Source organism: Fulmarus glacialis, unplaced genomic scaffold (assembly GCF_000690835.1).
Source record: "Fulmarus glacialis isolate BGI_N327 unplaced genomic scaffold, ASM69083v1 scaffold12914, whole genome shotgun sequence".
Classification (NCBI taxonomy): Eukaryota; Metazoa; Chordata; class Aves; order Procellariiformes; family Procellariidae; genus Fulmarus; species Fulmarus glacialis.
In genome coordinates, this window is record NW_009208867.1 from 3,524 (window position 1) to 30,844 (window position 27,321).

Consider the following 27,321-nt stretch of genomic DNA (forward strand, 5'->3'; position numbering starts at 1 on the left):
TCATTTTCTCCTGTAGTACGTGACAGTGAGTGCTGTCACACCACACGAACAGGGTGACTAATACTGACTGAAGGAACACAGGGAACGGTTTCTTTCTTTGTGCCTTCGTCCAGTCTCCCACACTTTAAACTGGCATTGCCCCTTTTTTATGAAAAGATCTACAGCAGTTCCTCTGGAGCTGGACAGACAGTTTTGAATGGAATCTGGTTCTGCCCATCTTTTATCAGAGTAGTGAATTTTTTGGGAGACAGACTGTTGAGCATTATGCATTTCTGAGGGGAACCTGACCCTAAAGGGGTACGTCCCAGGCATGGCTGTGCAGATCCCACTTGCCAAAGCAGGGGATTACATGTGTGGTGAGGAAAGAATATAGAAGAAAATACTGCTTGATGGTTTTTTTACACAGTACCAGAACCAGATTTTTGCATACATAATGACTGTACTATTTTTACCTCGTCATAAATGACTCATCAACACCAACTGCCTAGGATCCACTGAGAATATGATCTTTCCTTCCCGCTGGTTTTCTAGGGAAATCAACTTGACCCAACAGTCCTGCCTGTCAGACCTCCCACTTCACCACATTTGAAATAACAGTAGAAATCTCTAAAGATAATTCAGTTCCTTTAGGGTTTATGAAAAAAAGGAGTCATATATGGAAGAAGTAGCCAAGTTGGTACTCCCATGAGAAAAAGGCTGAATGCAGTCCGTGGGGGAAGGACCGGATGTGACAGATAGCTGGAATTATAGCAATGGGTGGGAATTAGTAGGAATCCAGACTTCATTAGTCCCACTGCTCATGAAATGACTTGTTTATCTAGACAAGTGTTTTTGGAAAATACGTATTTTCTGACATTCTTCTATTGTTACTTTTTTCTTGATTTATACCCCATCTATCTAAGCCATTTTCCATCACTTCAGGAACTGAATCTATCATCTGTTGCCAAAACAAGTAAATCAGAGCTGTTTTTCAGTGGACTGTGTTTTGCAAATACTTTCTTTTAATTGACTTGCAACTATCAAAGGCACAGAAATGATAGTGAGGATAAAAGCAACAATTTTCTAGCACAGTCTAGATTTGTATGAGCATTTAGCTGTAATTTCCTTACATCTTTACTTTAAACCGGCTCCTACCATGAACTGCTTAATGATTTTGCTCTTAAGAGCTCTGCATGAAAACATTTGAATACATTTTCTATGTTTCCCTTGAAAAGACGAGGACATTTCTTAGTGAATGGGAGAAAGAGTACCCTATGTAATTATGACATCGTGAAGGTGGGGGAGAGAAAAAGAGAGAGAAAGGAGAGCAAGCGAAAGGAGAGGGAGAGAAGGGAAAGGGAGAGAAAGAGGGAGGCAGAGGGAGTGCTGTTTCACTGGGAGAAGTTTTATCAGAAATCAATAATGAGATAAATATTACTTCTTGAAATGCAGCTCTGCTTTAAGAGTTGAGGAAGACTATATTATGCTAAGTTATTTGAGATGGCAGAAGTTAGAGAAAAAAAAATCTCTAACCTATGTTAGAGAAAAAAAATTCCAGCCACAGCTTTTTCCGTTGAAAGCAAGGTTTTGATGTTAAGTCTTACTTTCAGTATTGCAAGTTCTGAAGTAGATTAGCACACATGCTCATTGGCTTGTAAGCCTGTCCTCAGTGTTACAGAGAGTTCTTTTAGTTTATAAAAATCTGAGTGTCATGCTATTTATTACGACTAAACAGATAAATTGAACTGTATGGGTCTTTCAGACATAGTGGAAAAACACCTTTCATTTTCAGTTTCTGAGGTGCACTTCTAACAAGAAGGCAGTCAAAAAAGTCAGATGTACTTTGATGGGCCAGTGCCTGATTGCTGAAGACGTTCTGTAAATTAAATGATGCAAACAAATATAAAACCAGAGAGTGGTGTACACCAAGCTTTCGTACTTCTTTTTTTTTTCAGATGAAATTTTAAAAATCATCCTGTAGAATAAATAAATTGGTCTGAAAATAATCACGTTGCAAATTCTTAGCACTTAGTCAGAATTATTTATTTTTCAACAGAAGTTTGCACTCTTTTCATTATGGTTGCTTAATACCAGCCTGTGATAAAATGCTATTTATTTGAAGCACACTTTACCTGTGTCTCTGGGATGATAGGACTATCTTCAGGAGAAATTCTAAAGAAAGTGGATAAAGGCGATGACACGATAACGGGGTTTGGCCTTACAAATCCACTCAGATCACAGCTAGGAATGTCATTCTCTTCCTTCTTCATGACCAGGGTATCCATGACATAAAAGACATTCCAGGGAATCCATACTGTGTGATACTGTGTCAAGAACGGTGATCGCTCAAACACCAGTGTCAGCGAGGCACCACCATTTGCTACCAAGTCAAACCTAGAAAAAAAAACCCAACAGGGCTAGCTAGTCAGCAAATTCCCAAAGCCATCCACAGCCTCCATTTTACAGATTGATTCTTCATTCCATTGTACTGCTCTGAAGGCAGAATGGCTCTACTGGGAACAATGGAGAAATCAATTAAATTATATTACATAATACTTCACTAAGAGAATGAAGAGTTTGGGATGCTGCGTTTAAATTAAGCAAGCCCTTCTACCTCTAAAGTATAGAATCAGCATGTTTTACATTTGAAGAATGTACAAAGTACAACTTCGGTCAATCACTTTTTTCATGTCTTTGGTTTCCATTATCTTATTATTGTCTTATTTTTACAAGCAGCTCTTCAGTAATGCCTTTGCTGTCTTTATGACTTAGAAGTGCTTCAAAGGGAACTTACATTCCATCTTGCCGAGTGATTGTATATCCATAGTCTGGATAGTGTAGAAAGGAGACGTTCACTCCAATGAGTGGCGTTCCATCAGCAGTTAATACTTGGCCCCTTATGACGGATGCAAGACTGTGAAGAAGATGCAGGATCAAATTACAAATTTGCTTTTTTCGTTCTCTTTTGAATGAATAAAAGCTAGTAGAGCGAACACACACACACACACCCCCGCCCTCTCCATGGTATCAACTCCCATTAAAAAAACATTCCTGAGACTCTAACCTTTTTACAAGTTCACATAATTTACATGGTATAAACAAATGCCTTGAAATCTACAAATAATAATTTTGTTTCAATATTGTTGATTTTACTTTGGTTCATTTTGTCTGTACTAAGTTGCTAAGACCAGAAATTCACTGAAGAATTTTAAGAACTTATAAACTCTAGATGTTCCCATTGCAAGTCATACCTCTGGCAGACTCTTAAAGAACAACGTACTTTTCAATTAGTATCAAAGCAATCTGTAAAACTGCAGGGACTATGAAGTACAAAATTTAAAAGAGCAATAAGGAACGTTTGTGGAACAACTTTTAATCAACTGCTGTGCCCAAACACATTAATGCTGTTAAATTACTGCAAACGCAGTAGTTCTAGTGTAAATCATCTTCCTTCACTCAGTGAGATCCCAGACACCTGCTTCCTGTTACTGGTTATTTTCAGGTCATTACTGCTTCGTAGAGCACCAGTCAAATAGTTTATGCAATTATACTGTCATGCACTTAACAGTTCTATTACATTAATTCATAATTTATATTATTTAGTGAGCTCAGTTTAAAAAGTGCAGCTTTGCTTTTCCTTCTGAAGTGTTTTCATTGCTTTGATGTATTTCCAACTGTGCTAGCCCAAATCAACTGGTTAAATAAAGATTTATTTAATCATTAATGAAGTGCCCTATTAGAATACAGGTACTAAGCATGGCAAGTATCTTCTGTAACCTACTGGCACTGGCAATTTGAATTTTGCAGGAAATGAGACAAAAGCAATTTGATATATTTGATATATTAAGAGAAAAGATCTCTCCTGAAAGTCCGTGCCATGAAATTTGCAGTCACAGTGGATCTTCTCCTAAAGGTGAATCTCACACACACTTCAATTTCTTTCATATTCATGACTAAATGATGAGTCATGCTCACCTCTTATTAAAAGGACTTTCCCCAGGTATGACATGAGTGCTGTCTGCTCCAATGAGAAAACTGATCCGGTCATAAAATGCTTTGGCAGCTTGCTGAGATGGCGACTGTTGGCTTTGGCTGATAATATCTTGGGGATCAGGTAGTCCACGACAATAAGGCTGGTTTTGGCAAGAACTCTGCAAACAGCAGTCAGGATCCATACAATCAACTAGCCCATCTGTTGGCAGAAAGTCACACAAATGAACAAACTCTTCCTCCTGCCCCTCTGTGTGTGAATGAGCCAGCCAGCAGAAAGACTAAAAAAGTTATGTAGTATGAAAGAATACTAATAATTAATATTTTAATGAACTCACTTTCAATTAAGGAAAGTGAATTTGTTTCCGCTGAGTTCTTAAACTCCCATGGAAATCCATGCAAGCTGAATACACTCAGTATTGTGTATAAATTAAACCTATTTATTTGATACTTTTCTAAAAACATGTTGAGCAAACCAGAAAATGAAGGCACTCAGGCTCTGCATACACTGTTAACTTATAAATATTAAACATTTTAGGTGGGTCTAAGTAGCTTTTATCTGAGGTTATTTGGCTTGCTAGAGAAAAGAAACAAGTAACTCCCACTCTGCTGTTTTCCTGAAGTTTTTTAGCATATCTATGCTGCAAGTAGCTTTAAATATTTCACAACATTTATCAAGGTGGATTCCTTTATACCTTGGCAGAAAGATTTTGTTGCTAGTGGCAAAGGCAATTTCCACAACTATTTTCCATGAAAATGTATGAGAGAACAAAATCTGTATTTAACATTTAGATTTTATTCTGAATAAACTGGTGAGGAATGCTGGCCAGTATAAACAAGATTTACACACATGGGTGCTTTTATGCTTATGTGCTGAAATATTCACATATAATGAGCATAAGATCTGTCACATCACTGGAAATCTAATCTAGTGAAAGATTAAAATCAAGATCGAATTGGTAACTACTAATTTGCTGTAAGTAAAGTCATAAGGAAAATGAGCCTGGAAATGTCAGCTACAGAAAATTTCTAGATGAATGTAATATGGTATCATATAGCTGATAATTGTTTCCCCAAAAGAACAGCAAGACTGAAATAGCTCAAACATTTTATTATTCCTTTTAGATTAGAGAGGGAGCTTGCTTGCTGCACTAAACTGAAAAACATACCAGTGCAGCACCTGGAGGAAGCCCATGACTGCTTCTCTCACAAAATAATCTAGCTTTAGAGTAAAACTTCCTTCTGAAGGGAAAAATTTTGTTCAATCATATGTTGAAAAAAAAACAGAGATCTTCTAAAGGTATTCCTCTAAGGATTGCTGTTCTATGTGGATCAATTAGAGGATTGGCAAAATAGTAAAGGACAGGGATTTCTATTCTTTTGCACATCTAAAATTCTTATTTAACTCGGCTGACATCGACATTCGGGGAAAATAAAAGGGATGAAAAAGTCATTGTTAAGTATATCAAAGTTTAAACTTTTTTAAGAGAAAAGAAAGAACATTGATTTTTCCTGGGATGAGGATACGCCAGAGGGTCGTGTTGCCATTCAGATAGGCCTCGACAGACTGGAGAAATGAGCTGACAGGAACCTCATGCAGTGCAACAGAGAGAAGTGCGAAGTCCTGCACCTGGGGAGGAACAACCCCCTGCACCAATACATGCTGGGGGAGAACTGGCTGCAAGGCAGCTTTGTGGATTAGACCTTGGGAGTCCTGGTGGACACCAAATTGAAGATGAGCCAGCAACATGCCTTTGCGGCAAAGAAGGTGCCAATGACATCCTGGGCTGCATTAGGAGGAGTTTTGCCAGCAGGTCAAGGGAGGTGATCCTTCCCCTCTGCTCAGCACTGGTGAGGCCACACCTGGAGTGCTGTGTGCAGGCTGGGCTTTCCAGTACAAGAGAGACATGGACATACCAGAGAAAGCTCAGTGAAGGGCCAGGAAGATGGTTAAGGGCTTGACACATCTCTCCTACGAGGAAAGGCTGAGAGATCTGAGGCTGTTTAGCCTGGAGAAGAGAAGGCTTGAGGGGGGAATCTCATCAATGTGTACAGATACCTAACGGGAGGGTGTAAAAAAGACCACCTTTCAGTGGCGCCCCGCGAAAGGACAAGAGACAATGGGCACAGACTGAAACACAGGAAATTCTGTCTAAACATGAGAAAAACTTTTTTTACCATGAAAGTGGTCAGACACTGCAACAGGTTGCCCAGGGAAGTTGTGGAGTCTCCATCCCTGGATATATTCAAAATCCAACTGGACACAGCCCTGAGCAACCTGCTGTAGTTGACCCTGCTTTGAACAGGGCGTGGGACTAGATGATTTCCGGAGGCCTTTCCAACCTCAAATAGTCCCTGACTCTTGTGATTTTCTAGTCTCATTCTTGTACAATATGACACCCTTTCTTAGCTGAAGTACTGAACTCCCTTGCTGATTTTAATTCTAGAAGCCTGCATTAGTGTCAAAGCTGGGAGTACTGATGGTTAAAAGCACAGTTTTGGGGTTTTATATCTCTGTATGGTCTCCCAGGCAATATCTGGTGCAGTTGCCAAAGAAATGCTCAAATTCCATCATTCATCTTTGTTAGTTTATAAAAAGCAAATGTACATCTGAAGTATAGTCTGCAGGTCATAAAACTGCATGAGACTGACACCTTCTGAACTAATCAGCTGGAAATGCATTTTTACAAGCCTCTCCACTAACATCAATCAGAGAAAGAATCTCATTTTCACCAGCCAAGATACAGGGATACACTGTTTGTTATTTTTCTGTGGAGTTTATCAGCAACTTGCCCAGGCAAGTGACGGATGGTTATGAATCTGGCTCCTTATAACTTGAGAAAAGATTTTTCATTCTTTCTCTGTACTTATGTGGCTAGAGCTATCTAGTACTACTAAGTTGAGTACTCTATTGCACTGTGTGAAGCAGAGTAAAATTTCCTTTCTGAAATGGCTCTGCATAATTATTGATGAATTTTGTTTAGCCTGAAAAATGTGAGACTTTTAGTTCAACACTGGCTTATCAGTTATATCACTCAACTATGATAGTGAAATTAAAAAGAAAATAGAAATTCCAACAGCCAGCTGGACAATCATTATCAGTCTCAGAAGGCTATTTTGTATTTTTTTGTTCTAGATGTAAGCGGTTCTTCTATATATAGAAGACGTAATGACTACATTATTGTTTTCTTCCTCAAAAGCTAAAGTCTAACTGTGAAAATCTTGACTAATGTTACTTTTCCCTTTGTTGCAGAATGCACAGAATTGCAATGGAGCATGTTGATAAGATTGCTTATTTGGAGAGACTAATAAAACCACCAAAACATTAAATGAGAGGAGTCAAGACAGAGGATTCCCACACTTATGGATGTCTAAAAAATAAAATGTGTCAGTGGGCATGTTTGCTTTTGAATGGAATTTAAAGGGTATGTATAAAACTGCTGGAAGGAAGAAAAATAGGGGGACAAAGTAAGTTCTGGGCCCAAGTTCTGTCAGTGTCAAGGGGAGATCGTGGCCAAGGACCTACATAAATCACATTCTTGGTAAGTAAGTTGATTATATATTTAGGCAACAAAAAAACTCCATGAAGTGAAATTCAGTGCCTACATAGGAAGAATACCGTTTTGGAGCTATGATGCTGGCCATCCCACCAGACCGGTTTTGGTGACTGTGGCACACTAAGGCAAGAGAATGGAAAGGACAGAAAACTGTATTAACAAACCTCAGTTATCCTCACATATAGCTCAATTTTACAACAGGCTACAATGAATGGACTCAATTATAGACACCAAAAATGACTGCCTGTAGGAGCAGCTGGTCGGAAAAGCCACAAAAGCAGAAATAGCCCTTGATTTATTCCTGAGCAGTGCACAAGGACCTTGTTCAATGTGACTATTGCAGTATCTCTATAAGCATACCTATAGCGTACTCAAATTCTACATTCCTGTTGGAGTGAAGAAGCCTAAAATATAAAGTGTTGGGCTCTAAATGAGCTGTCACTCCAGAAAGAAATCTTGGAGTCACCATGGATATATGGATATATCCACCCAGGACTCCCCAGCAACCACAGATGCAAACAAAAAGGTGAAGAATAATGGGAAGTGTTGGAGCACAAACCAGAGAGCATAAGCATGCCCCTGTATCAGTCCTAATTCAAGTACAACCTTCCTGAAATTTCCTGAGCTTGGGTTATTTTTGTACTTAGTAACCCTTCTGACATTCAAAACATTCTGTGGCAGTAATTTCCTACTTTAATTAGCAGCCTGCTAGTACACCAAAGAAAAGATAAGTTCACATTTGTCCTATTATATTCTTTTGCTAAGCATTTGCTATTAGGCAGTATTAGAGAAGAGGCCCTGGTTTAGGTAATCTTTAGGCTGAATTTGTGCTATCCTGTGACAATGCTTATCAGGAGCAGGCTATCCTAGCCTATGCACGTAATTACAAAAATACAGTAGTTCTAAGTATGCTGTGCTTTATTACAGTATTTATTTTCATTTTAGTAATAAAAGAATATTAATAATCCCTTAAGTCCTTCTGGTGGAAACCTGTAACTACTCTTAATAATTGGATAGGAGCTAATAAAAAGCAAACTTAACAAAGGAATCTGTTCAATAAAGACCTACCTAAATTAAAGACTAAACAGCTTATTCTTCCTACAGTGATGACAAAACATGGCACACTTTGTTAAAGTATAACAGTGACACATCTTTTCCCAAGTAAAGAAGTTAGGCTTATTCCACCCACGGACGACTCTGACTTCCCCTCTTCCCACAAAGTCATTAGGAGTTTAATTCAGCCTAAGGTCTGCTTGTTGCACACACATTCCTTGTGGGTTGCTAAAATGTAAATAAAATCCTGTATTTTATTATCCGAATCAAACACATGGAAAAATAAAGAGTGATCCTTAAAGAGAAAGGAAATGATCTGCAAGACTCTCAGAAATCTGTATTAAAAGGAAGATGAGTAATAATCATCTCATCATATGTCAATAGTATCTAGAAGGGAAATTGATTAAGTATGCCTTGACGTCATTAGCATTTCCTATGGAGAATATTCCCACTGAGGTCCTTGGGATGCTCATGTTCACAGAACTTGAACAATCAGTTCCAGAAAGAGCTAAGAATCAAAGGAAGAGCAGATACTGTTATTAAAGAATTATACTCATTAATACATGAAATATATTTTATCCAGTGTAAGATGAAACATAAACATTAACCACAGCGTATCAATTAGCTAACAACCAAGATAACTTTACTTACATAACCACTGAGCCTAGTGCAATGTAAACCACACTACCTGCAGTCATCAGTATAAATTCAGAGTCAGTGCTCAGATAAGCTAATCTCCCACAATAAACAAATACAGCAGAGGCATCCTTGTGCCATTCCCTGTAGCTGTCTGGAATTTGAATGGCTTGCTCAAGAGATTAGTGGGCTGATTGCAGGTACTCTTGGAAAGGCAAGAAACACCGCTCCTCTTTCCAGGTGGGTTTCTGGCAAAGACGACTTTCTTTTCCCAGTTTTGTTTGGTATGCTTCCAGTTTTTAATTTAATTTAATTGTTATATTTTAACCCTTTTCCTCAGCCACTACTCAAAGACTGAAGTGAACACGCTCTGCACTGAAGCATATAAATTAAAATAAGGTCCACTGAAAGAGAAATGACAATGACAAATAGCAGTATATACGTCAATCATGGCAAAACAATTGTTTGGCCAATCCCTTCCTCATACATAGCTGCATAATGTCTGTAAAGGAAATAAAAAAAAAATTGAGAGGAAAAAAAGCATCAAAATACCAGCATTACTTTTTTTTTTTTGCAATATTGTTCTTTCTTCTTGAACTTTAAGTCATCCTGTTAGACCCTTCTGCTCCAATTCCTCATTCCTTTTCCCCGTTTCCTCACAAACAGCTATTATTGTTTTCAGTCTGAAAACTTGTTCTGTTTATGTGCATCCCTGTTCACCTTGCTCCTCTTCCTCCCACTGCTCCGTTTTCTGCTCTTGACTCTCCCTTTGATATGTCATGTCCTTCTACTATCTTCAATGTTTACTGAATCTGTTTTAGTCTATCACTGGGCTTTCAACTTTTTTTCCCTTTTTTCCCCTACCTGATCTATTTTTTTCCTCCAAGTTGTTTATTCTCTAACCTAGTTTCTCCTCCTCCTTGCTTTGCCTCCTTTCATGCTTGCAGGTTTCTCTTTCTTCTTTATGTTCATAATCCCCCAGGCCACCTGAACTTAATTCCCCAAACAGCACATCTCTGCATGGATATGCTATGGCTAATTGTTCCTCTTGCTCCCTTCCTACACGCAGAAATTCAGCTTCACACTGGCTCAGATTGCATATACCAGATTGTGTCAGATTCTTTAGGCCCCTAAACGTGCAAAACTGACTCAAAATATACAATATGTAAAGGAGAAGATGACAAATCAAATGACGTGTAAAGCAATAAACAGCAGCACTGTTTCAACTGTGTTACTTATTTTCCTCAGGAAGTAAATGCTGCTGTTTGTGATGTCTAAGATCCCAACTGCAGTCGGGATATGAGAGCAAACAGCCAACCAGCAATGGCAAAGGCATACGCAGTCTAAAGCTGAAAAACAAAGTCACAGATGACTTTATCATCATCCAGAGGCCCTAATGGAGTTTCTTATCTCTGTTCTGAATCTGAAGGTGTTAAACAAAAAAAGAGTTGATGAAAGAAGGGGAAGAAAGACAGACAATAAAAGCATTATGCTGATCTAATATTTGACTGCATTCACATTGAATCTTGTTTTTGTGTGGTTTTTTCTGTGATTCTGGAGTCATGCCAAAGTCACAGCCCCTCCACCTTCCTTACCCTACAACCATGATTGCAGATTGATTCCTTAAGTCAACAGTCCTGCCTGCATCTCGCTGCAGATTCTTACCTGTCACCTGGATGACAGACTGCAGAAAAGCAAGCCAAAAAAAAAGACTTCTGGGAGCATCCTGTCAGTCATCTGAGCATTCACAGGCTATGGAGGGATAAGATCTCTGTAGACTGGGCAACCAATTGTTTCCAGCAATAGTATCACAGGTCAAAATGTAAACTCTCCGTCTGGCCTTTTCTCTTGGGATAAATTCCTTGTGAGGTCACTGAAAATTTGAACTCCTTTCTTTTTTTTTCCCTCCGCTACAGTTCACTGAGTTGAGACTATGTTTTATTCCTGTACAAAAGAGCATTGCAGGGAAACGAACGTGACACCCATCATTTTCTAAGTACATTTCTCACCTGTCATAAGCATCTTGTAAGGCTTTGCTGATACGCCATATAAAAGCACTGAGTATCACAGCCTATTCGTACAGGCGTAAAAGCTAGTAAAATGCATGTATGGTTCTCATGGCAGTATTTCATCACCTGACTGTAAAATCTCCGTTCCTCAACAGGTTCTCCCCAGTGTTAAAGATCCAGTTGGTATATCTTACCTCCTTCGTTGTCCTTACTGTCAGTGCAGAGAGTTTCCATGGCTACGTCACAGCCCGCTCCCCTCCATCCTGGCTGGCAAACGCAGTGCCAGCCATTTTGGTCCAGTGTGCACCTCCCATTGCTGTTGCACAAGCCAGGGCAGCCCTCTGTTTAAACATACAAAGAAAAATCACAAGTGATTTAAATACTGCAATTATACGAAAAGAAAAAAAAAATACGAACAAGGGACACTTACTGGGAACAGGCCTTAAGAACAGCACAAATACTGTAATTGCACATGGAGTGGAACAGCAACATTACCTGGGGAACGTAATTCTTAACAAAGTGGCATCTTTGATTGGCCTGACACTTGAGACACCACTTACCTGTACAGGCAGGAAATAAATGCACCAATCCTCTAAATACCTGCAGGCCAGACAAAATCAAGTTTGTTTTTTAAATTTTTTTTTTTGGCAAAGTAACAAGACATGAGTGCATAGTGCAAACACAGCTGTGTAAAATGATACATCTTCTGTGCTCATAGAATAGATCATTATTTGCTCTATGCAGTATTGGTTACTTACTGGCACAAATCTTTAAGCTCCCTGTTACTATGAACAAATCCCTCCAAATTCTTAAGTAGGAAAATGGCTATGATTTTAGGCATGTAATAAAAGAGAACGTTAACTTTATCTGGTCTCAGAGTTGCCGTATATTCATGTGAAATTACAGTGTGTTAAATAATTGCACAAAGTATAGGCCAGTTTTAATGACTATACTTTATGCCAAAAATACATTCCTTTTCACAGAATAAGCAAAGCCCAGGAAATAGTGAAGCAGCTTAGCATCTATTCTAACAAACATTAGGATTCAGGCTGCATACGGATGGGACAGGACCAACAGGATTTCCAACTAAATGTAATAGCTGTGCGTATTTGATTACTTAGGACGGACAAAATGAAATACCATAAGGACCACAATAAAACATTGATAGACTGAACAAAAACACGGTAGTGACGTGCTTCAAGACAGATAGCAGAGTGATTTTTTGTGACAATCTCCCTAAGGCTTTTGTGCTGTTACCTTTATATCCTATCTTGTCTGCTTTTATGGCCAAGGAGGGAAAATTTGGGAAACAATTAAAATAATTTAATATATCCAAAATCGATAATTGTTTTCAGTCTAACATTGCATTAAAAGAAACAGTATCTGTCACTTCCTAGTGATGAAATCTGGCATGCAGCCAACATGATCTGTATGAGGATGACAACACTATAAATATGTAGATTTTGGTGTTCCTTATCTATGGCTATGGTAAGACACTGACAGAAGCAAGTACAGATATGGCACTAAGTATCTTATGAGAAGGTGGCTACAAATCAGATATTTTTGGACACAACAATTTTCTGTAAACTTTTATCCAAAAAACCTAAGTAACTGGCTAAACACTTCTTCACTTTGTAGAACTACTATCTTCGTGAACTAATCTACTGACCCCTTTTGGTTAGGCTTAGTTGAGCTTAGAACAGTCTTTCAGAAGTAATAGTCTATTTTTTTCTTCTAAAGACTTTTGAATTTACTGACTCCTTTCAACCATGTAGCTCCAAATTACAAACATTCCCAGAAAAGAAGTTATATAGGGTGCTTAACTCTTGTCAAATTACTCTTAGAAGCCAGAGAATCAGGAAAACCTCCTGTGAGGAAGTATGGTGATGCTACAATTATGGATATTGTGCCATCATGCCAGGCTGAGATTAGTCTTGCTACTCTTACTCTTTCAGACTGTAGCTGCTAATAGTGTTTGTTGACGTACTGAGAGCTATTTTTTTCTTAATCTTTCTTCTGTTTAATTTATGGAAGACTTACATATTTAATTGCAATACTGACAGAGCATTTTAGGAGTCAACTGGGTACACTCAAGACTTATTGTGTGAAAGCCTGGATATTGCCATGAATATTGCCATATTCTAATGAAAAAAACACAAATAAGGAATAGAGAAAGATACTCGGGGAAAGAGGGGTAGGAATATTTTAAACATTTTTCTAAATAAATCTTTCACCATAACTGAAGATACAAGAATCTTTGCTGTTTCACAGTAGGCTTTTGCAGCCTTGAACCTTTTAATTGAAAATGTTGCAGAGAGTATACAAGCTTTTCCTAGCTTCATACAAAATACAAGTCATGATTTCCTATAGATTTTCTACATTCAGATAAACAAAAGCTTAAAAGCCTGGGGTATTCTATTGATCTGTCTATATATAAATACACACATATCTATAATTAATCTGTTCTTTAGCACTAGTGACACTTGTTCTGTGACAAGAGTACCGCTTTGCTTTGTTTCCTAAATATTTACAGTTTTGTAGGTAGAGGTCCAATGACAAAACTAACAAAGAAAATGCACCAAACAGCAAATGAATACTATCTTCAGTTTTTGGTTCAAACAAAATCTAATACATGTATACAGTTTGTATATAAATGTATAATTACTGACAAAATGTTACTATATAACATAAGCAAGATTTCATTTTTAATTACAGAGGAGTTGAAAGTCATATGAGTTAAATCTGTAATCCATGGAATGTATGTAAGAGAAGATTCTTGTGCCCAGACTAGTATGTTTATAACTATATATTCATATAAAAAAAGTACATGTAGGTATAGGCATGTTATCAAAGAGCAAATATACAGTACCTTTCACTATCTTATCCAAATAGTGAGCTTGAGAATTAAAAAGAAAAAAAAAAACAGACAGACATTTCAGAAGTGTCACATAAAACAAGAATTGTTCAGAATTCACATGCAAATCAAGCAGGTGCACCTGACATTAAAAAATGAAAATGTATTTCAAAGCTTTTAAAAATGCAAGAAATTCTCTTTTCAGCAAACATCGTCATGATTCAATGAAACTATTTTAGAAAGGAGGCCTGTGGAAGAAAGAGATGCTGCCTTTCTGAGACTATGTTTTTCTTCTGACTTCTCTTCGCATGCTTTGATTTTTACGCATAACAAAAATATAATCAAAGCTAGTTAAAAAATTCAGTTTTTAACACGACGTAATTACTTAGCTTCTGAGCTTTAAAACACTGACCATACTGGAAGATCCTTGATTTGCAGGTCATGTATGACTCTGACAGCATAACCAGCACACTATCTTAATTCCAATTGGATTAACAGGTTTTTTAGGAGGAATAGTTTTCTGCTGTTTCAATTCAGCCACAGTTATTCTTCCGAGCACACACACCAATTATGTAAAATAAGTTAGATTGTATATATGGGGTGGAAGAGGGCATAGTGGGGTTAGTAGCGTGGTGATCCATTTCATTTGGAAAAACAGGTGGAAATTAAACTTAGGCTTTAGATGTATAAAAATAAGTAACATGGGTATATCCAAGAATAGCAAGACTTTTTTTCATAAGTTATGACACTTAAAATTTCACAAAAAATTTGAGTAGGCAGATGGGTGAATGACAGACAGAGCACAAGATGGATTTAAAGCAGCAGGCCCTACGTTTAACACATGAAACACAGCAGAGATGGGTTATACATTCCCTCCTTACTTTCAGGAAACAGACATCAACTGCAGTTGTGTTAAAGGGATTAATGTCATATAGCAAAACCATGTAGGACAGGTCCATCGCAGGCTACCAAACCCAGCCACCTGCACATAAGGTGACGGGGCATTACAGACTACTGCAGTGGGGACACGCCAAGCTGAGTCAACAATTTTGGATTCAATCCCCTGGTTTTGCTGTGGACAAGATCTCTCAACAGAGCCCTCATGGGCTCTTTTACTTTCAAAATTTGACCTTTTCTAAAACCCTGCTGGATGATGGCCCCTGTCTGTCCTGGTACTCTGTCACTTGCTATTAAACCTCAACTTTGTGTATTGGATGGTTAAGAAAAAAGCATTTCCAACCGTGGCATCTCCTCCAGTTTGGATGAAGGGGAAAAAGCTCTTACTGAGCCTGAGGAGGGAGGTGATGAGATAGTCTTACAGAAGCCACAGTCACTGCCTCGACTAAGAGATGGAAACTTTCCAGTCCCTCTCTCTCGAAGAAAGTGTCAGGTGTCCACTGCACAGGTTGTTTTGTTTTTTTTTTTTCTATAATGGTAAGGTTAAAGGGAGACAAAGTAAGAAGATGAAAACATCAATTACAGAACATTTAGAACAGCAGCAACAAACTAAGTAGCTTTTCACATTAACCACAAACAAAAAGAAAAGTGATACAGCTGCATTTCAGGGTAGATCAAATTCTTCTCTTATTCATCCAATATAATTCCCCTTGCTCCTACACAGCTGCTCTTAGAACACGGTGTAGTATGCGTGGAGGAAAAATCAAGTTTTATTCCATAAAATGGAAGCAATTAGGTCTGTCTGGGGAATGCATCTGTCCACCAGTGAAACATTAAATGCCTCTACAAATGTAGGGATAGGTAACAAAACACAACATAAAAAAAAACTCCTAGGCAACTGAAAACAGCCCCTGCAATCCCAGACCCCCACATGCATTTTAAAAAAAAAGGATTAAGAAAATGCTTTTTAAGATTTTTTGTATCCAGTAGTCTTACAACAAGTCAGTTCCAGACCACAAACCTATAATGCTCAGAAAAGAAGTTCTACCTTCCAGCATCCTTTTACTGATGGTCAATTGACATTAAGGACAACGTTAGAAACTATTTTGGCTAACATGCAGCATCCTAGAAGAATCAAAAAGCAGAACACGAAAATACAGCAACCAAAAATAGTATAACTTTGCAGTGAAGTTTAACTAGCCATGCTGTCTTCCTTATCTTCACGGCACTGCAACTGAAAACAGGAATGAACCCAGCTCTGTGTGGAAGTACAAAATACAAGCTTTTTTCCCTCTGCATCGAGAATTTTAGGTGGGATTTGGAGCACTTCAGTAGAATGGAGCATCTCAGCAGCTGATCCTTGGCAAGATATTTACACATCTGGCACATGTGGGTTATGTTAAGCCCTTAAGAAGTCTAATTACAGACCAGACAATATACATTCAAGGGTTTTCTTGCAGGGTTTAAGACTCTGAAATTTAAAATCTTGCTATTATTTCCAGGAGTAAAGGGACTTCATATAGCTCCAAATGGAATGAAGAAAAACAAAAATGAAGATGTAAAATCTGTACATTTTCTAGGATAGTCAAAATCCAAGAAGATGTAAGTGGCATTCAAAATTCATACAACACAATATAAATGGTGTTATCAATAGCAATGTGTGTGGATATTTATATAAATACGTGGCAGATAAATGTATTTTACAAAGAACTGATAACAGTCAGGCAAATTCACATTTAACATGGCATATTTCATAACCAGTCAGAACCCAGACATTTTTTTTTTAATTTAATGTCTCCCATTAGTCTCCTGTAAGAGATGTAGGTCAGTGTCTTCCTTAGATTATTCATATGCTACTTCCTCCAGGTATGACAGAATAGCCACAGAATAAAAGTACATATTAAATCCATTTATCCCAATCAGCTCCTGTTTAAATCAGCATAAGTCACATATCCATTGATTTGATGTTCCTTAATTGGTACTTATAACACTGCTTTATTCTGATTATTCTGTCATAAGGGATTATAATGGTGACATGCTTCTAAATACTGTATAGCAAATTTACATTTCTATTAGTTTACATTATTATCCTCCACCAGACGTCTTCACCCATCATAATCTTTGTAACCTGTACACTAATCTACAACATGCCATGTATTTTTTGTTGTGTATATATAGACCCATTACAGTATCATCTCACAACCGCTCCACAGCAGTTATGAGTTACTTTGCCGTAAGAGCAGAATTTGATCTCATAGCACCACCAGACGTGAAGCAAAAATACAAAAGAATGTGACCAAAGCCATGTCGATCAAGGTCTGCCTAAGTTAAAAAAAACTACTTTTAAGGTTTTTTCTTCCTCTACCTTGAAAGCGTGAGCTGAGCCCCTGCCTCCTCTCCACTAATACTATCAGCTTTCTCCCTTCCTTACTGCGTTACAGCCTCTCCCTCTAAAAGAAAACAGGAAGGAGAAATTAGAAAGAGAGAAGAGAGCCAAAGGGGGGAAGGGGAAAAAAAAAAAAAGATGATGAAGAAATAATTTCAGTATGCAGCAACAATGAAGAATGCTGTCCTGATCCTCTCCTAGCAAGCTCAGCTTTGCTTACTCTCCTCATCTCCCACAACTCAGTACAGCATCCCGCATTCACTGGGGAACGCCTGCATGCATATCTCTGCTGCTAACACAAACTTCATGCTCCCCGACACAGATCTGCGGGAAGATGTGAACAACACATCTTGCATCAGTCATGTTCACACTTCTGCATAACTTTGCACTAAATGTCATATAAGGAGATAACACGCCAAAATGCCATCTTAATTTCTTGGTAGAAAAACTGACTGCAAGCAAACTATGGTATGTTGATATTATACTGTTTACCTTAAGCTTTCTATACATTTGTCTATTTCTTTGTTGTTAGAAAGTTTTAATATCTTCACTTAATGTTTTCATTAATTTTTAACATTTGTATAAAACTTTGTTTACAATCCATAGGACAAACAAACCTGCCCCACATTACAAGAATATCATGAGAGGGGCCAAGTCAAACACCCAAAATTTAGGCAATGCCAGGTTTATGGCTACCTGTACGATTTTTATATCCTTCTTCCTTCGTCAATGTACGGAGCCGACAGTCCTCATTCAGCCTTCACTCTCTCATGAACAACAAATGGCTGATGCCCTAGTAGCGGGCACACCATGCTAACTGTCCTGGTTTCATCTGGGATGGAGTTGATTTTCTTCCTATTAACTGGTATAGTGCTGTGTTTTGGATATAGTATGAGAATAGTGTTGATAACACACTGATGTTTTAGTTGTTGCTAAGTAATGTTTACGCTAGTCAAGGACTTTTCATCTTCCCGTGCCCTGCCAGGTGCACGGGGGGCTGGGAGGGAGTGTGGCCGGGATGGCTGGCCCAGCTGGCCAATGGGCTATTCCATACCATATGACGTCATGCTCAGCATATAAGGCTGGGCGAAGAAGAAGGAGGGGGGGACGTTCGGAGTGATGGCGTTTGTCTTCCCAAGTAACCATTACGTGTGATGGAGCCCTGCTTTCCTGGAGATGGCTGAACACCTGCTTGCCCATGGGAACTAGTGAATGAATTCCTTCTTTTGCTTCACTTGTGCACGCAGCTTTTGCTTTCCCTATTAAACTGTCTTTATCGCAACCCACGAGTTTGCTCACTTTTACCCTTCTGATTTTCTCCCCCGGGGGGAGTGAGCAAGCGGCTGTGTGGGGCTTAGTTGCCAGCTGGGTTTAAACCACTTTTCTTACAGACTTTTCTATCATCTTCCTCCTGAAATCAAAATTATTTAGTATAGTATCTTCACAGTACTGGTGTGAGCAGAGAATGTATTCTTATCTCATTTTACAGGTAGGTAACTAAGGCATAGAAGGATTAAAGTAAAAAGTCTCCACGCATTTGGCTGCAAACACCTATGACATGATTTTCCAGAATACTTATAATTATACAGGATTTCATACACAAACCAGCATTTTAGCAATTCACACACAAGCAAGTCAGGTCCCCAGAAAATGAAAAATGGTCTTTTAAAGTTTGCCTTTGTGAATGACTAACAGAAAATACGTGGTAGAAGCAAGGGTGGAATCCAGTGCTTCAAAATCATTCTTAACCAGGAGATCACCCCATGCACCACTCTCTGGCACAAATTAAGTGGAGTTTCTGCATGAAACAGCCCTTCACAGGCTTACAACATTCTTATATCAGGTCCATCAGGTGCAGAGGGAAAAGTAGTTAAAGATAGCATTATATTTCTTATTACAATTGTATGCATGTGGTATAATAGGTATCTTCTGTTATATGATATAATGATAATGACACACAACAGTGTTGTCTTGTGGCTTCCTAACTTTATGGTCTTGATTTTGCAACTTTCTAATGTTCTTTTAACATGTTTTTTGTGCATTTGAAAGTTCTCAAGTCCTATGTGCATAAAGTAAACTGAAAAAAAGGAAGGAAAAAAAGATACTCCATTCTGTGACATTACATTTTTTTCACAGTGAGCAACAGGGAAGCTTAGATGAATCACCTACGCTTCTGCCATTTGTGCTAACCAAGTGTTATGAACATTATTTCTTACTCCCTGCATAGCCAAGCAGTAGCAGGGAATGAGGCACACACTTTATCAGTGGTTTCACAGACACTTGCCAACAGAAGAGAAACTTTGAGACTTTGCAAGCTTTAGGGAGAATGCAGTTTGTATAAACAGGTTTTTGTCCTTCTTTTGGGGGAACTGGTACAAAAACCAGAGTTGACGGCTCTGGCCGGACCCCTCTAACCTATTCAAGACTCAGTCTGTGGTGATTTACTTCTCCTAACCATATCACCCTTAAGTTCCTCTCATTTTCATCCAGCCGAAGTTTAACTATCCTGACAATTAAAACATCTTTTGAATGTAAAAACCCAAATATTCCTTGTGATATTTAAACCTGGTATTTCTTATCCCACCCACAGCAGACTTAGAGAATAGTATATTGACTCCTTTAAGCAACTGCTTTTACTCTCAAAGAGCGACAAAAAAAAAGCCATGCATCCATATGCAATTTCTCAGGAGCTCCATACCTCTGCCAGAAATCTTACAGGAGTCCAGAACTCATAAAATTTTAAAGCCACTGTTCTAGCCTGTCTTCAGAGAAGTTCACTCATGTCAAATTCATCATCCACTACAGCCTTCTCTGAGTCTCTTCTGCCTGGTGAGCTGCTTCCTAACTTGAATATGTGCAGCTGATTATTCTTACTTAAGCACAGAACCCAGCATTTTTTGAATTGCACCTTATTTTTCTGCATAGCCTGTGGTATTTGTTAAAGTAATTTTAAATTCTTGTCCTGTTTTTCAAAGCGCTTGGGGGCAGCGGGCTTTGGTATCATTTGCAAATGTAATTCTCTCTGATCATCACTGAACAGTACTGAAAGCACATGTTCTTCCACTGTAAGCAGCTCATAGTCGTCATCCTTTCTCTGAGTTTATAAGAACCTTGTCTTAGACATACCATATGTTCAGAGCATTGCTGCCAATAGAGGAGGATTACAAACACTCTATTTACTCCTAAATTCCCATCTTGCCCTTCTTGTAAAGGAGAACACATGGATGGAATAATAGTTTCAGGCAATTTTCTTTGTCTTCCTTCCTACATAGGCCAAAACATAATTCTCACCCTGAAATCATACCTTCTTCATCATTTCTGCACTCTTCTCCAATGTCTACGTAGACCTGCAGCAGAGATATCTGCTGCATACATTTCTGCAGAGATACCTGAATTCACTGCAATTTATCCCTTGCCAAAACCACAATCTTTGCAACAACCATTTATGGGTTTTTATGTACAAGGACACATAAGCCCAGTACCCTTTAGATTTTTTGTTCTGGAGTCCATCCCGATTTTACTATAAAGTAAGACTTCTCATCATTATTACTGGAAAGCCACATGTATCTAAGAATAAGAAGTTCAGTTGCTTTTAAGGATATAATAGACATAGGAAGTTTGGGACTGCTGATATGTTCATAAGCAGTGTTGTTTCCTATTTAACGTCTGTTTAGCTGGAAAAGGATTTAGAAGAAAGGGTATATGCCATTAAGGATTTAAAACTGTCTCATGTGTAGAGGCTGAAAAAGTTCAAATACCTGTTTGAGACCTCTGACAAACTCGCAAAGGCCTGCCTCAGAGAGATGCAGGTAAAACCTGACACTTACATTAGGAACTGCATGAAAGATAAATTTGGCTTGAAAACGTATTACGGGATGGAATGGGATGGGAAGCATTATTGTTTCCATCTTTCTTCCTGACTGGAAGTACCTTCAGAACGTGTCTGAACAGCATGCAACTATACAATGTACAAAAGCACTTATTTTCTGGCCACTTCAGCTCAAGTGAGCTTTGCAACATGCTTTAAAATTCTTCACATCTCAGAGGATTCTGCTGTTTTCTGAAAATGTGCCTAACTTGAACTTCACATGTGGTCCTCATTTAAATGCAAATCAACCAATTAGCAATTTAAAGTATGCTAACAGATAATTTGTATTTGAGATACTTGGTCTTGAGATGTGTTAAGGCCTGACCAATAATTCACTTTTTTTCACAGCTTCAGATATGCATGCACTATCTTAAATTTACCTGGTAATTGAATATTTTTATAGTTACCAAACGTACAAGTATTTTGCATATTCAAGGCTTGGCCTGGCAAATTAATAACATGCTCTTCAGGCACACGAAAGATCAAAAACATAATTGTACTAAATTTCGTGAAATCTTGTTAAACTGTGGTTATCAGTCCTCTGAGTGCCAAGAAAGTAATCTTCTCTTTTCCTTGAAGATTTTGCATTGAGGGTACAGGTATAAATATTGTGGTGAAATCCTGACTCCAATGTAGCGAGGTGTTTTGAAAGTAGGATTTCACTCACAATATTGTGGTGAGCTAACTGATATTTGATGTAATTAGTTTTCAATCTTTGGTTAATTTTATCTGGCAATAAACTGTTTGAATGTCAAAGGTCATACCTTCAATTCAGAAACAGTCTTACTTTTAAGATGAAATTTGTACTGAGGTATAATTCCATGAACTCAAAACTAAGGAAAAACATAAATTTAGGAATTTTGACAATTACAGAATATATTAATGTAGCAGTAATTATTCTAATTTGAAGAACAAAAATTTCCTTCTGATCAAAATTCTAAAATCTCAAAAGAATCTTGACATTTATGAAGAATTGTTGGGATGTATGCATTAAGGTACATTAAATACCCGACACATTAAAACACTATGAAATGTGAATATTCTCAGTAATTTAAAGTTTGGAGAAAAGTAAACCATGCTTGGCAACCTAGCATCAGTACTAAAATGATTGTGCTCGTCATAATACGAGTTATCCATGCTGCTCTCCCTCTAACCTGCAAATGTGGAGAAGATCAATCAAGCACTCAAACTGGTCCACGCCTTACTCTGTCAAGTCCATACTTCAAAAACATATAGTGTAATGATATATAGCCATATCAAGTTTTCCATAAGCACTTCCTTTAATTAACAGGAGGAACACATTTGTCTTGACTTGCTCTCTGATCTTATAAAAGATAAAGTGTCATTTCCCTGTAGTCATATTTGAAATCTGTAATATAAGGAGCCCTAAGCTAAACACGTGTTGAAAAGAGCAGGTGCAGACCATATAAGTTCATGGAGGAGATTACTTCTTAGCATTCCTCAACACTAGCAGTACTTCTGAGCTTACACTGCTCATGGTCACGTAGAAAACCAGCCCACAAATGCCTTCCTGTTCGTCCCTAGTCAGAAAACCATTTTAACCAGCAACCAGGACAGAATCTGTACTAATGGAAATGCACTTAGGGGAGTGTGCTGTAGATGTTATTTATTTTTTTCACAATTCTGAAAATCTAAACCAGATGACTTTCCTGTTTTTCTAGCTAAAATAGCTGAAACTAGAAATCTCTTGCTGAAGAAAATTTATTTTTGGTTTGATTGGTTTTAATGTCATGTTAATGTCATTTCATGCAAAGAAAAAGATTAAAATAAATACTTTGCTGTCCCTTGTTATTTTTTTCTCAACTAAATTTTAGGGGAAATTCTTAGAAGATAAACCAATTCTCACTGGAATAAAAGCATATTACAAGCTGTACGCTTCTACAGTGGACCACCACTGGATTTGAATTTCAGTTCTGTGTACCAGGTAAAGTAGTCTCATGCAGCACTCAAAAGTAGCACGAATACCATGATGCTAACTTCAGCCTTCCTGAGGGATTAATATGAATGCTTAATGACATTAATCCACATTTAGATTACTTATGTTTAACGACATGCTTTCCATGCATACATATATAAATATTGATTTTGGACTGAAAGATAATCGTTCAACACGATAACAATTAAACAGCTGTAACCTGTCTCATGTGTTAAGTAATGGAGCTGCAGGCAAGCTCCATAAACAGATGGTCTTACCCACCCATGCTTAATGTTAGAGACTTTTTAAAAAAGAGGTGTTGACAAATCTGAACAAGAAGGCATAGTTTTAATGCAAATTGGCCAATTTGCAATTTAGATTACTCTAAAACTAATTTGGTCTATAGAAAAAATTAAGCTGCATTGTAAAACTGAGATGTTACACAGCACATGGATATAGCAGATTCCCCACCAACATAATTATTTACTAATTTCATTCAGCTAACAGAGTTTAGTGGAAAAGCAGCTGGAAAACTATTCATATTTATGGGCTTCCTATGACAGTTACTTAATTTACTCATAGTACATGCCAGTTATATCACAAAAAATAATAGACTTTCTGAAATAATATCTGTTCCAATCTCACAAAACAACTACTCAGACAGGAGAGGGTCACTGAACTCATTGCAAGCCAGGACAGAAAGGAAACAAAAACATATTTTATCACAACTGTGTTATGAAAACTTAATTACAGAGTAAATTTTCATCCAGGCTATCACCTGGGCACCAGCTGTGCATGTGCAGTCTTGTATCACACTGAGATGCAGGTTGAGCTTCCCAAAGTAATATACGGATGTTCACCTCAGACCCACGAGTGTCACTGCCAGACCAAATAAACAATTGACAGGTGATTTTCTATGGCTTTGCAGTAAACTGTTGATTTAACCTGTTCTCTCATGGATACAAGAAATGGTAAAATATTTCAGTTCCAGGAGGGAAAAGGCAGTAAGCAATTTAGATGCCTTAAATTGCTTAGTATTTGGAACATATATTGCCAGAGTTTAGTTCAATCCTGTAAGATGTTAAACAATAGCAATAAATCTTGAATTTTGTTAATTGTCATTAGATTCATTTCACCACAACACTGAGCATGTAGTTATCTGCTGAACATCTTTGATATGAATCTTTGGAAGCATGTATTCAGGGCAAAGGCAATGACTCACAAAGGTGGCCCATATCACGTGTGGTATTGAAGTCAGAGCTACCCTTTGCCAGAGATGCACAATGAAACTGTGCATATCAGCACACACATCAGGTTTACTGCATTAGTCAAAACAATCTTGCCCACCTAACTACACACATTGCTTCAAAAAAGCAAAAAAGTTCTGCTTTATTTAGTCTATTCTATTGTCTCTCACAAGTCAAATGTATATAAAATATATATGTATATTATTTCCCAATTTGTCTCATGATCCGCAGCCTTAGGGCTTTGTTAAGCTGATGATTAACAAAGGTACGTTAAGAAGCAGATGTCTAAATTTTATCTGAACAAAAAAGCAAACATTTGCTATGATCTATGATCTGGCCTCCCAATGTCCTTAAGAATAAACAAATGGTCTCTGCAAGTTCAGAGCAATTAAAATTTCCTTTGGCCAAATTTCCATCTGAATATCTTAAAGCATACATAAAAATCAGCATAACTCAAGAAGTAATCTAGGGTTTAAAAGATATTAGAGAGGAATAAAACTAAGGACTACCTTGTTTTAATTAAGGAGATAGGTTTGGTTTTTCCTTTTTTCTACCCTTTAACACGTCAACTAACAACATGGGCTCACTGAAAATGAGACTGGACACATAGTCAGCATTTAGAAATACATAAAAATCATTAGTTGAGGTGCAAAACATTTTTACCATTTTAAACAGCATTCACGCTTCACAAAAAAACCATAATCTCTTTGATCAAATGAGTTACGGATTTAAATGATTCAGTACACATTCCAGTTAGTGCCTCTTAATTAATTAATGCAGTGATAAATGTACACATATCTACTCCATTTTGTGCATCTAGGTAGAGATAGTGGGCTATTCCTTTCCCAAAAAGCGATTAAATGCATTGCCCTTAAAATTTACAACTTCAAAATACTCCTTTCCCAAAGAAGTTGTAAATTTAGGCCATTGCACTTCATGTGACTTCCAGCTAATAGCTGCATCAAACAAATACATCTGCATTTCTACAGTGCTTCACACTACTGCATTTAAATGGTTAATGACTTTTAGAAATAAAACGATGCAATTGTTTATTTTTACACATATAGAGGGAGTGTGTGAGTCTTTCACACAAGTTACAAGTTACAAGTTGTGTGTGAGCACAACACAAGTTACGTCAATATTCTGCTACCAAGTTGAGAGTTGTAAGTAGCATAAAAATGCCTGGGTTACAAATAGAGGGTGACAATAAAATGGTTTTCATGGAGAAACATTCTGATGTCCCTTGTGTTTTGAAATGTATTGCTCAGAAAGACCTACTATCTACTGTGGGGCAGGTGAGAGAAAGGCAAATTGACTCTTCATTTACCAAGCTGAGGAAGCAGCAATTTTTACTTCACTAAGTGGAAATACTCTTGGAAATGAGCAATAAAATGACCTGGTTTCTCCATAACACTGGGCTCCTGAAGAAAACAGCTCTAAGAAAAATAAATATAACAGCCGGCTAGAGCCTGTACCGCATTACTTGTCTTGGAGGCTGTAAGGGCAATATAAACAAATCAAACTATCTTTACAGCAGCAGCCACAAAGTAAACACCCATTTAAAGAATAAACAGGTGGCAAGACAGACCTGCTCGCCCAGTGCTGAGGAAAAACTTGTTTGTGCTTAATATGTTGGAAAAATTGTTCAAGAGCAGTTCATCCGTGTGTAACTACAACCCTTGAAATGCTGCCAAGGTCAGTGAGACCAACAGCAGAGCAATCTGCTGAGTAATTGCTCGTTGGCAAGTTAAAGCGGTCAAGGGAAAGGTTTTATCCTACTTCCAAAGATTTACTTTATTTTATTGTTCAGAAAGCAGTTCTCTACCCACCTCTCCACTCTCTTTGTCAGCACGTTTTCTGGAAGCTCCTCAAAAATGTTAACCCTACCGATTCTCCCTGGGATTCTGCAGATGCACCTTGGTTCCCCCTCCCTCATATGTCTGAGCAATCTCATTAGTAAACAACAAAAAAATATCAATTGTGATTTCTGTAAAAAATAGTTCACAAATCAATCTTACTACTTCACACCTGACTCGCTTCTGCAAAATAAAACCTTGCCTCATCTTCCTGGTGCAATGGTGTGGGTATCAGTTAATACAGCTGTAACAGGCCCTCATTTTCCATGCCCTCAGAGCTCACGTCACTGTTTCCCTTGACCACCAAGTGCAGCACCACCACCCCACCTCTCAGTCAGGGCTGTCAGCTACGCGGGAACGCAGCTTGGGTTTTACGATTTTCTAGATACTCATGCCCCAGTGATGGCTTAGCTGTGCTAACACATTCGGAGTTACAGCCATTCCAAAACATCCACGTAAGTTAAAATTCTCCAGCCTCTTTTTAGCTTGTGGCAAAAGCAAATCATGCTGTATTCACATCCATCAGCTCTACCGCTGTTAGACTTACTGTCCTATCCTGTTGCTTTGGCTACATCACCGCTTTTAACTGACTCTCCTTCATCTCTCCAAACATAAAACTATGGCTTTTTTTACTTACTGGAATTTTTTTTGACTATTTGGATTATCCATGATCTCCCCATCACTCAGTGTTGCTCCCTCCTTTGTCTGACCTGTGGCTACCTCTTTTGTTGTCTGTTCAATCCACCTCTAAGTGCTTAGCCATGATGCTTCTCGCACTTGGGAGATGTGCCCCATAAATACCTGCAGAGCCATGTTGTTACTCCTGTCACAGCCTTTGCTGAGCTTTATGCAAAGCTCCCCACACATCTAAGTACAAGCTAGTCGTCTCTTACAGCTAGACCATTGCCAGTTCCTTTGTCTGTGCTTCCTACCTGTTGTCACGCCATAGTTTCTCTGTGTGGTTACGCTAAGACAAAAATTGTTTGGATAGGACCCTCCTCCTCTGCTACAGGACTGCAGTGTCTTGCATAAAGGGGGATTAGTGTGGAAGGG

General features: G+C 38.1%; 1 protein-coding gene across 1 annotated transcript in view; it reads right to left on the bottom strand.

Moving 5' to 3' along the window:
* Nucleotides 1-2,111: 2,111 nt before the first annotated feature.
* LOC104075983 (teneurin-3-like) overlaps nucleotides 2,112-27,321 on the bottom strand; it is a gene marked incomplete at its 3' end in the record, with an annotated part of 96,715 nt that continues 71,505 nt past the window's right edge. Inside the window, exons 11-14 of the mRNA XM_009576667.1 lie at nucleotides 11,419-11,565; nucleotides 3,955-4,171; nucleotides 2,774-2,893; nucleotides 2,112-2,373 (exon numbers count right to left, since the gene is read on the bottom strand). Of these exons, the coding sequence (XP_009574962.1) occupies nucleotides 2,112-2,373; nucleotides 2,774-2,893; nucleotides 3,955-4,171; nucleotides 11,419-11,565 (746 nt within the window). The remainder of the gene's footprint in view (nucleotides 2,374-2,773; nucleotides 2,894-3,954; nucleotides 4,172-11,418; nucleotides 11,566-27,321) is intronic.